Below are 17,211 nucleotides of genomic sequence, written 5' to 3' on the forward strand. Positions count from 1 at the left end.
CAACCAGTGAAGGTCCGATAAGGCTCCTGAAACAGATTTGAACTTCGGTATCTTCTTAAGAAAACGACGGGTTGCATTCTGCAGCACCTGAAGATTATTTAGAGAACGTTATTTTATGTCCAAATAAAGGGCATTACAGTAATCAAATCTGGATAATACTAATGCAATGACAACCAATTTCCTAACTTCGGATACAGACAAGGGGGAAGAAATAAAGTATGAGGCCACCAGGATTGATTCCAGAAAGAAGTCTCCTTTTCAAAAAGGAGAACCTCTTTTTTACCTAATTCAGCATCAGGCAACTGCCGCACATCCAGCTGACAAATGCACACATGCATCTGGTGAACCGGTTGGCGACCCTGTTTACATTACTTGGATCGAGACAATTTGAGTGTCGTCAGCATAAGACACTTCGGCAAAGCCAAAAGAACAAATCAACTTAGCTAGGGGGGGCCACATAAATATTAAGAAATGTTGGGCTCAGTGATGAACCTTGGGGGCCACCACAGGGCAGAGAAAATTATTTTGAGTTGCACTCTCCAACGGGCACAGTCTGCTCTCTATTTCATCAAAATGAAAAGAGAAGATCCTGGGCCAAACCAGCTAGCCCGATTTCTTCTAGAAGCTCAAGCACGACTACATGGCTCACAGTGCTGAAGGCTGCCGAAAGGTCAAAAAGGACAACCACAGCCCTCCCTCCGTTGCACGTGTCTAATCTCATCGGAGACTACGACCAGAGCTGACTTTGTACTGCTGCTTGACCTAAAGCCAAACTGCACCTCATCCAAAAACTAATTCTACAGGTACATAGTGAGAGAGTACTGTTAGGATGCTTTTTAAGGACCTTCGCTGGAAATGGTAAACGTGAAATGGGTCAAAATTGTTTTGCTTCCGTAGGGTTAAGTGAGGACTTTTACAAAGGAAGAATTGAAGCTTTTTTTCATTCCGTAGGGAAAATGTCTACATTGATAATGATGTTTAACAAACTGGTAAGAACTAAGGCTATCTTGTCCGCTATGTCATGTAATACTTTGGACGGACAGTGGTGTAGGGAGCTCGTGATTTAGTGTGACCGATTAACTCAAGCACTAGGTAAATAGTAAAAGGTGGAAAATTGCAGAACTCATTGTTAATTAAGGCTCAAGTAAGCAAGCTCTGTGCTTAGATCCATAAGCAATCGGTTGGAAAAAAATTCACCATATACGGTCTCCACTCTGTTTTGTGAAAAATTCCGACATCTTAATCACAAAACATCTGGATGGGAATAAAAGCAGTAGGATTAAGACTAGAGAGAGCCCAAACGGTTTTAAAAAGCTCTCTTGAAGAATGTTTGGCCAAATGGATTTTTTCCATGTAGTGATTAGTTTTCTCCACAATAATACGCTTTTCCTACTACTGGATACATTCTTTATATTATATATTTTTACTTCCCAATAATTCGCTCTCCAGACTTTGTCTTGCCTATGGCATTTCAGTTTGAAGGCACTTAATTTGGGGAAACACTATGGAGCGGTGGGTCTATTTCTAGAAGTTATTAGAAAAAAGTACCATCTAAGTGTGTCCCGCTATATGTGTAGGGGTGTTCACCAACTGATTTAAGTTAAGCCAGCTCAAACTATCAATTAAAAGTGCTATATCTTTGTTGTTGGGGCCTTCCAAGTTAAAATTATAATTGCCTAATAAAGTGCAGTGAGGGTATTGTACACTTAACTCTATGAAACTTTCTGAAGGTATCATGGAACTTAGTTTTTGGACCAGAAGCCTATAAATCAAAAGGCCATAAAACATGGTGTTGTTGGTCAATTTATATCTGAGAGAGAGGGCCTCACTGCCTGCTAAATTAGAAGGTTCACAAGTTATATCTAAAGAGTTGCGATATACTACCGCTAGGCCTCCGCCGCATCTACCAGCCAGGTCTAATCTACTGATAGCATCTCCAGCTGGCAAAGCTACAGCAAGGTCCGAGTCCAAAGTCTCATCAGCCCTGGTTTCAATTAGAAATACTAGGTGGGGAGTATGTGATTCTAAAAACTCGTATTTATGCTTAATAAGTGAACAAGAAATGATCAGAGTGCAATTCAATGTGATTGACTTGCACTCAGAAAGCTAACAATGACTATAGTGGAAAACCTCGGCACCCTCACAAAAATTGAAATGATTACAGGAAGCATGCCTACATGAAGAGTTTACTTGAAGTAGCGCTTTCCTTGTATACTTCTGGGAGGAAAAAAGACCAGGGGTCCTTGCGCAGTCAGGGGCAGACAGGCGTGCCTTTAGCACGCCAGCAACGCAGTCGCGCGGACATCAGTGCTATATAGCCATCCTCCTGGAGGAAGACTAGACCATCAACTCAGCAAAATGGAGGCCGGACTAAACTTGCCTTGACCGGCGAGTACGAGACTGCCCCCAAAATGAGAATAAAGTGCCACAAACACAATACACCGGTATAAAAAGTCTTAAAATGTTTTTAAAATGACCCCAAAGTCAAGCTCAAATAGCAAATCAGTTCAATAAATAAACCAGGCAAGACCTTTACTATTGGATATACATGTTCTCAGTCAACTAATGAGGCTATAGACTTTGTGATCGGCTTGTTGCCATAATAAACTCCGAATATCACGCATAAGTTTCCAACAGGCAACCATCAGATACAGTCATAAAAATTAAAAATATAAACAAAATTAGTATCCACAAAACAAAATACAACCCTTCATAAAGGGTCTCAGAAGGATTAATACAGTGCAAATTGTCTACCTTCAGGGTTTGTCTGAGAGGATTACCATCAAAACCCTTGTCCACTACGGTAATCTATAAGATTCCATGAAAAAGACACCTCTGCAAGCCTTAATGCTGAGTAATAATCCACCCATACAGTCAGATTGGTTTTAATGTATGTTTTTTACACTAAATATGTGAGGGTCACTGCCTTGGTCATATCAATATGTTGACTATTGTTTTTTTCAACAGTTTTTAGTCATTCTGTACAGTATCCCCAATGTTGTTCAGAATGTTTAAAGAAAAAAAACACTACAAGGCTATGATATGCCCAGCCATATCATTTTGTAGGTGAGCACACTATGCATGTGTGCACTTAATAAATTATGTGGGCGCATTTGTTCCCTTTTTGTTTACCAATCCAAGTTGGATCGGTAAATAAAAATAAAATAGCTCTTTAAAAAATATATATTTCAAGCCGTGTGTGTGTGTGTTGGGGGGATTGGGAAAAGCAACTTGGAGGGTAGCATGAAAGCAGTACAGAGACCGGGTGGGGTTAAGTAACACAGGGGGCAGTGGGAGGCAGAAACAACATGGAAGACAGTGGGTGAAGGGCAAAGCAACACGGAGGATGGGAAGACAGAAATAACAAAGAGGGTGTTGGTGGATGGGAACAACACTGAGAGCAGTGGAGGGAAGCAATATAGAGGGAGGGAAGCAACATAGAGGGCCAGGAAGAGGGGGCTGGCAGCGACATAAGAAAGAGCACCGGAGGGAGAAGAGACGCACAAGGGCAAGAGAAAGCAATGTGGAGCTGGGAGGGAGAAACAGATGTGCAAGAAAGCAATCTGGAGCGGGTGGGGGGGCGGGACAGACTTGGGCAAGCACATCAAGGAGGGGGGCAAGGGAGAAGCACACAGGCATGAGAGGGAAACAAATTGCTGCTGAGCGGACAAGAGAAGTGCTCAAGGGAGACAGCTGGAAAACACATATACTCCCATGAAGTGCTTAACCCCCAATAATAAAGTATTGCCAGAAAAATGAGCAGTGAAAGTACACAAATGCTCCAGGGGAGGACAAAAACAAGAAGAGCGAGTAAAGCTCACACAAGCCAACAATTAAGAAGCATGTAAATGAGTGTGACTTTATCACCAGTCAATGGTAAGCAATGGGCAGGCTTTAATCCCACTCTAACAGTAAGTCTTTTCACCCACCCATTTTGCGCCATCTGGTAGGCGAGACCTAAAAAGAAATTAGGCCTATAGACAGGATCAGCTGGCATTATAACCAACTCAGCCCTGCAGCATGGAACATACACTTTCACACACGTTAGAAAATACAATGCAAGCAATCTTTGAGTGGAAGCACACTACTGCCCGATTAAAGGCTATTCTCAAGAGAAAGAAACATATGGAGTCAAAGCTCCTCTTTCAGTAGTGCTTCTGAAAGCACTTTTTGTGTTGATACCATAAGGTTAGCAACAACAGCGCTATGAAGCTAGATCTAAAAAAAATACACTTGACTATACAAAATCCTTGACACTCAGCAGTAGACTTAGCAGCAGTCCAGCAATGTTTGGATGTACATTGTTTTCAGAAATATATCAATAATTACAACCCTAACGTTTTTAATTTGTACGCCGGAGGATGAATGCAACCACATTCCTGCTTTCATTAGTATATGCGTTACAACAAACAAATGATGGACGGAATGCTGACAATGCAGACATTCTCCCCCAGTCAAGAGATCTGGGTTAAATCCATCGTTCTTTTGCCCACTACGCCACCCCAGTTCAGACATGGCCATATGCAAATCAGTCTTGACCCTGTGCCTCATGGGAACAGTCCAGCCCGAACTGCCAAGCCATGTCTTCCCTGGACCGGAATCAAGCATCCTAGGACCGGTTTCTGGCTATCAGCCGTCATCAGCCAGGATAGCTTGACTCCAGTGGCGTAGTGAGCACGGGTCCCACGTCTGGGAATACCCATCCCACTTAGCGCGAAAAGCGTTACAACAAACAAATGATGGACGGAATGCTGACAATGCAGACATTCTCCCCCAGTCAAGAGATCTGGGTTAAATCCATCGTTCTTTTGCCCACTACGCCACCCCAGTTCAGACATGGCCATATGCAAATCAGTCTTGACCCTGTGCCTCATGGGAACAGTCCAGCCCGAACTGCCAAGCCATGTCTTCCCTGGACCGGAATCAAGCATCCTAGGACCGGTTTCTGGCTATCAGCCGTCATCAGCCAGGATAGCTTGACTCCAGTGGCGTAGTGAGCACGGGTCCCACGTCTGGGAATACCCATCCCACTTAGGGCGAAAAGCGTTACAACAAACAAATGATGGACGGAATGCTGACAATGCAGACATTCTCCCCCAGTCAAGAGATCTGGGTTAAATCCATCGTTCTTTTGCCCACTACGCCACCCCAGTTCAGACATGGCCATATGCAAATCAGTCTTGACCCTGTGCCTCATGGGAACAGTCCAGCCCGAACTGCCAAGCCATGTCTTCCCTGGACCGGAATCAAGCATCCTAGGACCGGTTTCTGGCTATCAGCCGTCATCAGCCAGGATAGCTTGACTCCAGTGGCGTAGTGAGCACGGGTCCCACGTCTGGGAATACCCATCCCACTTAGGGCGAAAAGCGTTACAACAAACAAATGATGGACGGAATGCTGACAATGCAGACATTCTCCCCCAGTCAAGAGATCTGGGTTAAATCCATCGTTCTGCCACTGGAATCAAGCTATCCTGGCTGACGAGGGCTGAAAGCCCGAAACCGGTCCTAGGATGCTTGTTTCCAGTCCAGGGAGGACCTGGCTTGGCAGTTCGGGCTGGACTGTTCCCATGGGGCACAGGGTCAAGACTGATTTGCATATGGCTGGGTTCAAACTGGAATGGCATGGTGAGCAAAAAAACGATGGATTTAGGCCCAGATCTCTGTACTGGGGTGAATGTATGACATTGTTCTGCATTCTGTCCATCAATTGTTGTTTTTGCATTTGTCACCCCGAGTGGGAAGGGTGTGCTCAGACGTGAGTCCCTTGCTCTCCATGCCACTGGAATCAAGCTATCCTGGCTGACGAGGGCTGAAAGCCCGAAACCGGTCCTAGGATGCTTGTTTCCAGTCCAGGGAGGACCTGGCTTGGCAGTTCGGGCTGGACTGTTCCCATGAGGCACAGGGTCAAGACTGATTTGCATATGGCTGGGTTCAAACTGGAATGGCATGGTGAGCAAAAAAACGATGGATTTAGGCCCAGATCTCTGTACTGGGGTGAATGTATGACATTGTTCTGCATTCTGTCCATCAATTGTTGTTTTTGCATTTGTCACCCCGAGTGGGAAGGGTATGCTCAGACGTGAGTCCCTTGCTCTCCATGCCACTGGAATCAAGCTATCCTGGCTGACGAGGGCTGAAAGCCCGAAACCGGTCCTAGGATGCTTGTTTCCAGTCCAGGGAGGACCTGGCTTGGCAGTTCGGGCTGGACTGTTCCCATGGGGCACAGGGTCAAGACTGATTTGCATATGGCTGGGTTCAAACTGGAATGGCATGGTGAGCAAAAAAACGATGGATTTAGGCCCAGATCTCTGTACTGGGGTGAATGTATGACATTGTTCTGCATTCTGTCCATCAATTGTTGTTTTTGCATTCATTAGTATATGATCTCTAGTATAAGTAAACTATATCTTCTACAGTCTACGAATGTTACACTTCTTAAAATAATAAGGCCCATTTCAAAAAATCTATTCAACTTCAAATCAAATAATGATCATAACTACATAATATTTGTGAGCTTGATAATTAAATAACCTATCAAAGAATCAAGAAAATACTTCCAGGAGTTTTTTTTAATTATTTCTACAATTTGCACTTGCCGCCATACCAACTTTTTTCTTTCAAAAGTGCACATGAATAGGTATGTTACTGCTAGCTTTAAAAAAAGAGACGTAACTTTAAAATAGAACCTATGGAAATATAATTTTAAAATAGAACCAATATCACGGTTTCCTTTTTTAAAATGCATTGGAAAAAACAATAGCTCTTGTCTGAGAAGCAGGTATTTTTTGTTTGCAAACATATGCAATAAACATTACAACGCATACAAAGAAAAATGCTACTAGTGGAATGCAAGCTTAATATTTTTATTAAAAAAAGTACCCACTGCAAAAGAAATAAAACATAAAATGAAAGCGGAAAAAAGTAGAGATTGGCCTACCGGCCCTGCCACTGAATTGAACTACTCTTTAGGCAGATGTGCACAAGCAAACCATCGAGCTAGGAGCTGGAGAGGGCCCTCCACCGCGCCAGCTCCTGGCTCGCTGTTTAGCTTGTGTCCAACACATCCTAAAGCATGGGGCGATCGCTCAGAGTGCCCCATGCTTTATGATGTGGTGGGCAGAAGCAAATGATGAATTACTTTTTTACAATGGCTAAAGAGGACTGAGTGAAAGCACCTGCATGTATATATTTATGCATATCATTTATTATGAATTTGTGGGAAAACAGGAAGCTGGTGAAACAGCAAAAGTTCTATTTAAGCCAGACCTAACAAAGTAAAGTGCATATCTTATAAGCGGCAGTATAATGCCAAACAACCGTTAGTATGAGCTGCACTGCCAATGCAAGCTGTATTTTTTATTTACATGTTTTTACTTCTAAGTACAGGAAGCTTAACTTCTTCACACAATAATTACATCTACTTAGTCATTAAATAGGCATGTCATTGTCGACAATGAATTCTCATCCCAAATACGCCTTTGACAGGCTTAAATATATTCGGGAAAATCACCAGAAAGAAGTAATGGCAAGAGAATTCTTAAACGAGAGCCTAGGGCGCCTGAAAATGGGGGTGCTAGGGACACCTAGGGGAGAGGAGTTGGCCTAACGGCTAGGGCGCTCGACTTCGGACCTGGGGAACTGGGTTCGGGTCTCGGTAATGACGCTGAACATCCTGTGATTCTGGGCAAATCACTTCATCTCCCCGTGCCTAACAAAGAATGAATGTGTGTAACTGGTGCTATGTAAAGCGCTCTGATACCTGATTGGATTCGGGTAAAGTTCACGCTATATAAAACTCTGGAAAAAAAAATCTCCTTTCTGCTGGTTACTGGGAGGGTAAAATGTCATTTTATAAAGGATAGGAAAAATACCTCCTCTGGCCCAAATTACTTTCATGTTTTACAAGCACTAAAGAAGCATATCTTCAGCTGAAACTGTGATACTTTTATTTCCATTATACTATTAATAGATCTAAAGAAGAGAGACATTTTTTTAACAATTTCTGTCATTACCAATCCATTACTTTCTTTTGTGGTTTTCCTGATTTAAGACATAGGTTGTACGGGGCATATTTAATGTGTTTAACTGTTTCATTACAGCCTTCTTGAGTGTTGCACATGCCAATTAGCTCTTCCTCTACCTCTGTAGTGCCTGTGATGACAGACTGGCAATACTCAGTCAGAAGTGCAAAATACCTGGAAAAGATTTTTACTGGTTCTGCGAGGTGATAACTACAAGCGGCAGGCTAGGGAGAAGTTGCTTCTGACACTGGACCACTACGGTAGACCATGCCAACTTCCAGTGACGTAAAGGACAAATTACTTACCTTCAGTAATGCGCTTACTGGTGGATACTCTTTCTAACTCCAGATTTCTCACATTTAGAACATTCCCCAGGTGGCAGAACGCATCAGAAACATTTCACAGCACTACTCCTGCGCCCTTCTAGGTGGTGCTGGACAGCTAGCGTTGGCTTTATTCCGCACTGATGTTAGTTACTAGCTCAACTCTTTCTGCACACTTGAATGCAGAGCACAAAACAATTGTAGGTACCAATGTGCAGATCACGACTTTAGTAAATGGTAAAGAGACCACTCCACAGAACAGGAAGGTGGGAGGTAAAAGCGTTACTGAAGGGAAGTAACTTGTTCTTCTGATGGATACTTCTAACTTTCAAGGTAGATTTCTCACCTTAAGAATAGATACCAATGCAGTACTTCAAAAAGGTGAAGGGTCTGTGAAGAGGGTTCAGTTAAAAAATTCTGCAGGACAGAATTGGCGTAATGCTCTACCCGTCAGACCTGGCCCTCCAGGTGGTAGTGCTTAGTGAATAGAGCCTCACGTCATGACCCAATAGATGCCAAGGGCAGGCCTTCCGTGTGCCAAAGCAGTGGTGGTAGCCTTGGCCCTAGTGGAATAGGCCCTCATTCCTTCCATACTTTTTGGCCACTGTATAGCAGATCTTACTGTAAAGGACTATCCACCTTGACAGAGTCTTTTTCTGCACCGCCTTACCTTTCTTTGCCCAAAAGAACCCGACAAAAAGCTGATCTTCAAAACAATCAATGTAAATGCTTAAAGTTCTTTAAGGGTCCAGCCGATTGAATCTGTCCTCTTTCAAGGAGTGAGGCAGGCATAAAACATTGAGAGGTTGAAGGATTGCCCAATATGAAAGGGAGTAACAGCTTTCAGCAAGAAGGCTGCCCTGGTCCTCTGCACCAGTTTGTCTGGAAAAATGGTGGTGTAGGGCGGTTGCACCTAGAGCTCACTTGCGGACGAGCTGAAGTGATTTTGACAAGAAAGACACTCTTTAGTGTCAGTAACACGCAACTAGCAGCTGTGCATCAGCACAAAGAGTACACATGAAAAAAGTCAGGACCAAATTTAGGTTCCATTTTGGCTAGATCTTTTTGTCGCCTGTGAGAATACGAAGTGTTTAAACTTTTGGGCCTTGGAGTACCCATGAAGGTCCTCCTTAGGAGATGCATTTCGACTGGGGATGAACACAGGACTACTGTACGTCTATCCCCCCGCCTTTCCTGCTCAGAACAAAAGGAACAACAGTGCCAAAATCATCCTAGTGGCCCCAGATTGGGCCAGGACTGTGTGATACCTGGAACTTTTTAGTATGTGCACCTGCCCTCCAATCAGAGTGCCTCTACGGGATGGGTTTCCACCTGAACAGATACAATCTACACCTCCAAACTGGAGACTGAGCTGCAGCAGTTGACAGTGTTTGACTAGCCACCTGAAGTTGTGGATGCTAGGCACCTGTCACAGAGGTCTGTTTGAGCGGGCGCTATGACAAATTTGTGGCCTAGTGTGGAGTCTACAGGACAGACCATCTGCAAGTCAAGCTCTAAAATCCAGTTATTTGTTTTGTCTTTGGCCCTGGAGGTGATATAGATGTAGCCTACCCAAATTCCCTCATCACGAATAGGTAACTCTTTACTTACTAATCCTACTATCATCCACTTATGGGCATCATTAGAAGGTACACTAGAGATTCCACTTAGCACTTTAAACTCTTGGCAAATCTATATTCTCATTAGAAATTCAATGAAAAGCCCATTTACACAGCAATGCACAGCTACTTCGGGAACAAAGTGTTCTGGAGCTAGTGTGACAAACGTAGGTAGCAGAATCCCCCTCCTCAGAGGACTAATGCAGGAACCTAGGTGTTGGTTAGAAACAGGAAGGTTTTTTATGAAAGAACTTAGATTTTGTTGGGCAAGCAGGACACAAGTGGCCATTCCAAGACCTTACCGTCACCACCACCAAAGAGCTTTCTTAACTTTCATAACTTAGCTTAACTTTCTTAACTAGACAAGCACAGCAGGATCTCAATTTACAGGATAGTTGATACTATTATAACGAACTGCGGTAATCCATTTAAGATAAGATCAGGGTCTGGACCAGGTCCTTCATAGATGGGGCAGGTATATAAGAAAATATTTTCTTAATGACTTCTAGCAATCTGAAACCTGTAGAATAAGTGACTTTAATATGTTCCTTAAAAGATAGCTCAGGCTCCACCCAAATTCCGAGATTACCAGCTTGATGGGATGGGGTTGGCAGGGTTTCACACAAACTCTGGCCACCAATCTTCAAAACAAGAGGCTCCTGACCCAAATACTACTATTTTAGTTTTTTTTTTTTTACTGTTGAGCACCAGAGAATCTTCAGTCATCCAATCTACAACTTCCTGGAGCCAACTCCTGAAGTTGCCAGCCATCTTACCTGGATATTATTCAAATCCGATGTTTATTTGTATATCATTGGCATAAGAATAAATGGTAATAGTGAATGATTTGATCACGCTTGCCAAGCAGGCCATGCAAAAATAAAAAGAGAGGGACCCTGTAGGACTAGGGCTTGATCTAAAGTTAGCTAGTGGCACTGCCTGCATCTGAGCTTTCAAAAGGAGGACAACCAAGCAAGCACATTGCCCCCAAGACCGGGTATTTACAATGTCTGTAATGGAGTAGAGCTGGAGATGGTGTCAAAAGCTGCTGACAGATCTAATAAAATGCAAGTCCACACATGCCACAAATCCATGATGTCTCTAATATCCAGAGAAGTTTTGGCCAACACTATCTCCATAAAGAGACCTTTTCGAAAGCCTGATTAGACTTTGTCCAAAAGTTGGTGGGATTTATTTGCGCTATATAGTTAGCCGTTTGTTCAATGTAGTTTCAGTTAGCTTAACAAACATAAGGAGCAGCAAGACAGGGTGAACGTTGGTCATGACCTTGGGGGGGGTCAAGGGAGGGGTGATTATCTCTGTTCTCCATTCATTTGGTACAGTATCCAAAGATGGAGAGGAATAAGGACAGCTAACATAGGTATGTGATTATGCTTCCTTGCATTATGGAAAAAGGTCCATGACTGAAGATAACATTAGCATTGGTGTCAAATGCCTAACAGAATGAGAGTCAACTTGGTGGCTGTAGAAAATGTCTGCATAAATATGGTTGTAAGCTGTGCCAAGTATCAAAGGATTCCAATGTTAATGTTTTGAGACAACTTGTATAATGAAGGTCGCAAGAGATTTACATGATAAATACATCAAGGAGATCACACTCAAAACTCAAAGTACTTTTATTTAATACATATACAGAAATCATAATTACCTCAACTGTAAGCTGATTGAAAGATGTTACAAAATGGTCGGTAGCTGCAGCAACACCAACAAGAGCGGCAATCTTTTCTGGACGAGCGATTGCAGCAAGAAGCATCAGCCAGCCTCCCAAACTAGACCCCACCAAGATCTGAAACAGCAAATGGAAAATCAGATAAAGGCTTTGTGAGATACTGATCTACAAGAAATCCAGTTACGTTTAATTAGAGGACCTATTTCAAATACAGTTTTATTTCTTTTCAAGGTTCACAGAGCACTAATTAGGTAAGGCAGAGATAACCTCTGAAACAAAATTATGGACAGGCCTGTAAAGTAGCCTGCAGGCGTGCTCCCGGTCGTAGACCAAGTTGAATCCTGTCTCTTGGACAACAGTATAAAGAATTCCTGCAATATTCTCTAGTCTGATCTGAATGACTGGAACATAATGGCAAACAGACAAGATAGCTTACTGGGTTAAACACCTTCTACTGACATTTTCTGGCATCCAATTGTGGTATAGTATGGAGACTGATCAGTAATAGAAATCATATCTCTTGGATGATTTTCCTTAGAGTGTTTCAGGGTTAAAATCATTGGTGGTTATCATGCGGCTGGTATAGTGGTGATGTTATTCCCTTGGATGCTCGACCACACGGCTTTTCCAAAGACATTCAGAAGACGTATCCACTCTATGGGTTTTGTAAGAGCATGTCTTAGAAGCAGTTACCACTTCCCTTAGAGGTGGGTGGTGGTAGTGAAGAACGCGCAGGATTTGGAACAGCTTACCGTTCCCATAAAAGATGAGCCCTTTGAGTATTGACATGTGCTCACACAAGAATTAGGACTTCATCTTCAGACACATGAATAGAGAAAACAACCTAAGTAAAGCTGCAGCTTTGGGACTTGTGGCTTGACTTAGGTGGGAAGTGTGACCATCACACTGGCGAAAAAAGATGACCTACTAAGTGGTAATGAGAATCTAGACATCGAAAAAGTCTTTAGCATCAAACAAGAGACAACTGACCCTTTTGAGTTCAATGAAATTATATTCAGAGCTGCCCAGTATGAAGGACTGGAAATACAAATATTTCCAGACTACACCTAACAGGTAAAGCACCGAAGGGTATACTTTGAAGTAGTAGAAAAAAGGCTCAGAGATACAGGTCTAATATACATGCTTCTATGCTCTACGGATCTCAGAGTAAACAATAATGGAAAAAACACATTTCTCAAAGTCACTGGAAACCGCACGGGACTGGTTTCAATGATGGGAAAACCCAAGAAGCCCATTTCCCTGTTTCAACAAAAGATGAAGTCCCATCCGATGGGGAAATTGAAGGACCGAGAAGATAGCATAATTTGAAAAGACGATGAACCGTTCACAAAGGCAGGAGAAGCTGAAGCTTGACCAAAAAGTGGTGTTGCAGAAGCTCGCAATAATACAAGAGAATGAAGGCTGTGCTCCCTTCAGTCCACATGGACCTAGCCGGATGTGGAGCTGATACCTAATGGGGTGTCCTGGTGAGGAGTGACTGCCACCTGGTGGCCAGTTACTATATCCTGCTACTGTTATGTATCTAAATGGTTAAGGTTTAGGGTTTTTTCATAAAGAGGAATGGCCACTGTTTGTATTGAGAAATATATTCCCCTCAGAGACTAGGGTGTAGTAAGAGCTTGGAAGACCATAGAGTGCATAAAAGGATATGGCGGTTAAACAAAGCGGATATTGGTAGAGTTGAAAGGGGATGCAAAATGACACTTCAACTAAATGAAAGATATAGGGATCCCTTATGGCTGGGATGTATTAATTTATGGCGTGGAATATTAAAGGCCTTAACAACCCCACCGAGAATCATAGAGTGCTATAATTCATTAAGTGGCAGAGGAGGTTTGTGGCATTCCTCTGAGAAACACACCTTGATACAGAGGGACAAACCCAATTGGAAAGGGCGAGAGGAGTTGGCCGAACGGCTAGGGCGGTTGACCTCAAATCTGGGGAACCGGGTTCAAGTCTCGGCAAGGACGCGCAACATCCTGTGATTCTGGGCAGATCACTTAATCTCTCCCTGCCTAACAAAACATTAATTTGTCCTCATGTAACGCACCTGGTGCTTGTGTATAGCACTCTGATACCAGAAACCTTTGGGTCAAGTTCGCACTATATAGAACTCCGTAAACATTTAAAAACAACAAAAAAAATGGAGGGAAAAGATATATTCATTCTCATTCTTCAGATGTGTACTCATATGTATTCAGAATGGTGTACTGTGTAAATAAACATTAATGGTACAAGAACCAGAGTGCCAGCATGTTATAGTATGTGGAACGATGAACAGAATGGATACCTGGTTTATAAATGTGAAGGCTCACAATATTGCAGATAGGAGTTTTCTTTACCAAAACTGGCCTCGGAGTGACAACATGGTTGGGTATGCTTATGATTTGGGAAGGAGACTTCAAATGTGTAATATCTGGAGAAATCCATTTTAGTCCTGTATACAAGTTTTCAATACAAATATGGGAAAGTACTGAGAACTTATTAGCTATTGTGGACATATGAAGAGTATGGGAGGTCACAAGCTTTGGGGGAGGAAGGCGTTATTTTTACTCATTTCCCGATGACTCATATAGCAAGATTCACAATGTTTTAGTAAGCTGTGAGATGCGCGAGAAACAAAAAGATGTTAGATACCTCGGAAGAATTGTCAGATCTGACTCACATCTACATGACATCTATCCAGAGTAGAAATAGACCACAAAACCCAACTGAGAATGAGTCAAGAATATTACAGGACAATGAATTCAGACTGATTTTAAACGAGGAGTTATTGCTATTCTTTGACATTAATTGGGGATCAACAAACATATGAGAGAACGAAGTGGATACAATGAAGGTTGTAACGAGAGGGAGATATCTGAGTAGACTGTACGAGTGTCTGTACAGCTTAGAGAAGAACATTTGGACCTTGATAATGATATTGCAAAGTCACACTGAGTTCAAGATGAATCTCAAGATATTGTAAAGCAAAAACAAAAATTGGGTGATTTTGTATATTACATACGATAAGTAGTATTAGCAATCATAAAACCAGAGAATACCAAGGGGAAGGGAATACATTGGGCAAAATATTTGCATGGTCATTACCTAGGGAAATCCCAGGAGAACCAATAGCTTGAGTGAAATATTAGATGGGTTCACATGGGTTCACATAAGACAACAGAGAACGATATCAATGATGTCTTTTAGGGTTATTTAAAAGAACAGGAGCGGATCGATAGCTATGTGGGAGGGTTAGAGAGTGGTCTCCGTTATCCTCCGAGCTAAAAGATGAGTGAGACAAACCACACATGGTAGAAGAGTTGAGGATGGCTCCCAGGGAGATTCAGAGGTGCAAGACATCAGCCTTGGATGGACTGCCAACAGAATTCTAACACAGCTAACTGTCTTCATTATTAAATGCATTATTGGAGGTAGGGGAGGAAGCCATGGAGAGAAAAAGATTATGAAGGTCCTTGAACAAGGTAGTCATAATAATGGTACCCAACACAAGAAGGATCAAACTGATTACAGGTCAGATTAACATTGGTCGATGATCAACATAGACATATCAATCATCAGCACAGCAAAATGGCCAATGAGTGTTACTACTTTTCACAGGGACAAATCAGGATCTGTACCTGGAACAAGTAGAACAGTCAACCTTACTTTTGACAACTTTCACATGTTAGACAACAATTGCAGGGAGACCTAGGCAACTACGCGGTAGTCTCACTCGACAGAGAAGGTATTCAACTCTAAGGGACGGAAGCACTTATTGAGAGTAATGAGAAAATACAATGCTGGGACCCGCTTCTAGGATAGGTCTGACTGCACTGGCAAAAAGGCTCGAGTGAAAACCAATAGTGTGATATAAAAATGCTGAGAAGTGGTACCAGGCAAGGGTGTCCACTTTAGCCTCTCCTGTTGGCACTGGCAAAAGTGTCTTTAGCATGGGTTCGTAGGAGGAAATTAAGAGACTGTGTGATAAAGGTTTGAGACTAGACACATATGGTGCTACTCTATGTGAATCGTACACTACAGTATTTGGCGAATCTGGAGAGGGAAATTCCTCGGTTACTCCAGTTCTTAAACAAGATTTGTGAAACGTGGGGTATGAGAATAAACTGATCATTATGCTGTCTTTTCCCCGCAGGTGCTTTGGTTGGACGCAAGGAGGGACAATAACTTGAATTGTGAATGAAACATAACTTAGAGCTCTAACAAATCCAAGGCTCCAGGACACACACACACAAAGGACGATATGATGTCCCTTAATAAAGGCAGGGTGAGGAGGGACTACATAAATCTATTGGGTTTTGTACCAAATTAATAATATACCTGATAAACAGAGAACAGGTCTAATATAAGGGTCTGCAACCTTTTCTGTAGTGAGAGCTACTTCTGATCAGTAAAAATCATTGTGAGCTACTGAAGGCTTAGCAACTCGTGCATTGTTACCAGACACCCCTACGCCCAGCTTCATTGACTTTAAGCCTAATGTCCATAGAGCCAGATACTCTGGTTTGAACAAAATAGTGTGACTAAGCTGCACTATAACAGGGCTGCCATGTGTGTTAGTGAGAGGGTGGTCTTTGGGGATGTATGAACATGTGTGCCTATGAACGGGATGGTGTGTCTTGGTGACTGGGAGCCTATGCCATATGTACTTGTGGCACAGGACATACCTTTTGCAATATGTGGCACCTTTACATGTATAACACAAACATACATTAACTTTATTTTTAACATTTCTCTCACCTAAAATAATGTCTGTATTTTTCAGTTGTAAATATGGCACTGTGTCTACCAGCCATTGGGAAGAAGATCCCTGCTGTATGTAAAGGCTACACTTTGAAAAATGAGAAAATTAAACAGAAGAGATAACTTTGTTACTATTGATTCCATAAAACTCATTTAAATTTTCTCCCATTTCAAAGTGTCACATTTACAAACACCAGGCATATTTCTGCTAGTTACCTGTAGACACAGTGCCACATTTATAACAGAAAAATAAATCCATTTGTTCAAATGGGAGGAATTTAAAGGGCAAAAACATGCTTCATAAAATGTATCCACAATTTGCTTAATTGAAAGTGGAGAAAGACATTAAAACTTAATGTTTCATAGAAAATCTTTTCTTCACTTTAAATTATCCCATAAAAAAAAAGACAATTTTTCAGATATAAATTTGGCACAGTGCCTACTGGCCACTGGAAGCAAGAGGCCTGCTGTTTGTAAATGCAGCACTTTGAAATAGGAGAAAATTAAAATGAAGAGATAACTAAATCAAGGTTAACTTTTCATTTTAATTTCCCCCCCATTTAAAGACATTCAGAAACATAATTCGGCTCTCACACTTCAATAAGGAGTTAACAAGGTATTTTTTTTTGAGAGTTCTACACCTCTGTGCACTTGCCTGGGTCATAAGTCTGATTGAGCCCATGTTGTTCTTGACTCTCCCATTACCCCCACCCCCTCCCGCAAGCTGTGCTCGTGCCCGCCCCCGCCACACATCCGCATCCTCGCCCATCTGCCTTCGCACGGCAGGAG

At 42.4% G+C, this 17,211-nt stretch overlaps 1 protein-coding gene across 1 annotated transcript in view; it reads right to left on the minus strand.

Annotated features, from left to right (window-relative positions):
• The window catches only part of ABHD10 (abhydrolase domain containing 10, depalmitoylase), a 161,900-nt gene that overhangs the window by 10,261 nt on the left and 134,428 nt on the right, over window positions 1–17,211 (minus strand). Inside the window, exon 4 of the mRNA XM_085622329.1 lies at window positions 11,635–11,772. Coding sequence (XP_085478455.1) covers window positions 11,635–11,772 — 138 coding nt within the window. The remainder of the gene's footprint in view (window positions 1–11,634; window positions 11,773–17,211) is intronic.

This window comes from Triturus cristatus, chromosome 8 (genome assembly GCF_964204655.1).
Source record: "Triturus cristatus chromosome 8, aTriCri1.1, whole genome shotgun sequence".
Lineage (NCBI taxonomy): Eukaryota > Metazoa > Chordata > Amphibia > Caudata > Salamandridae > Triturus > Triturus cristatus.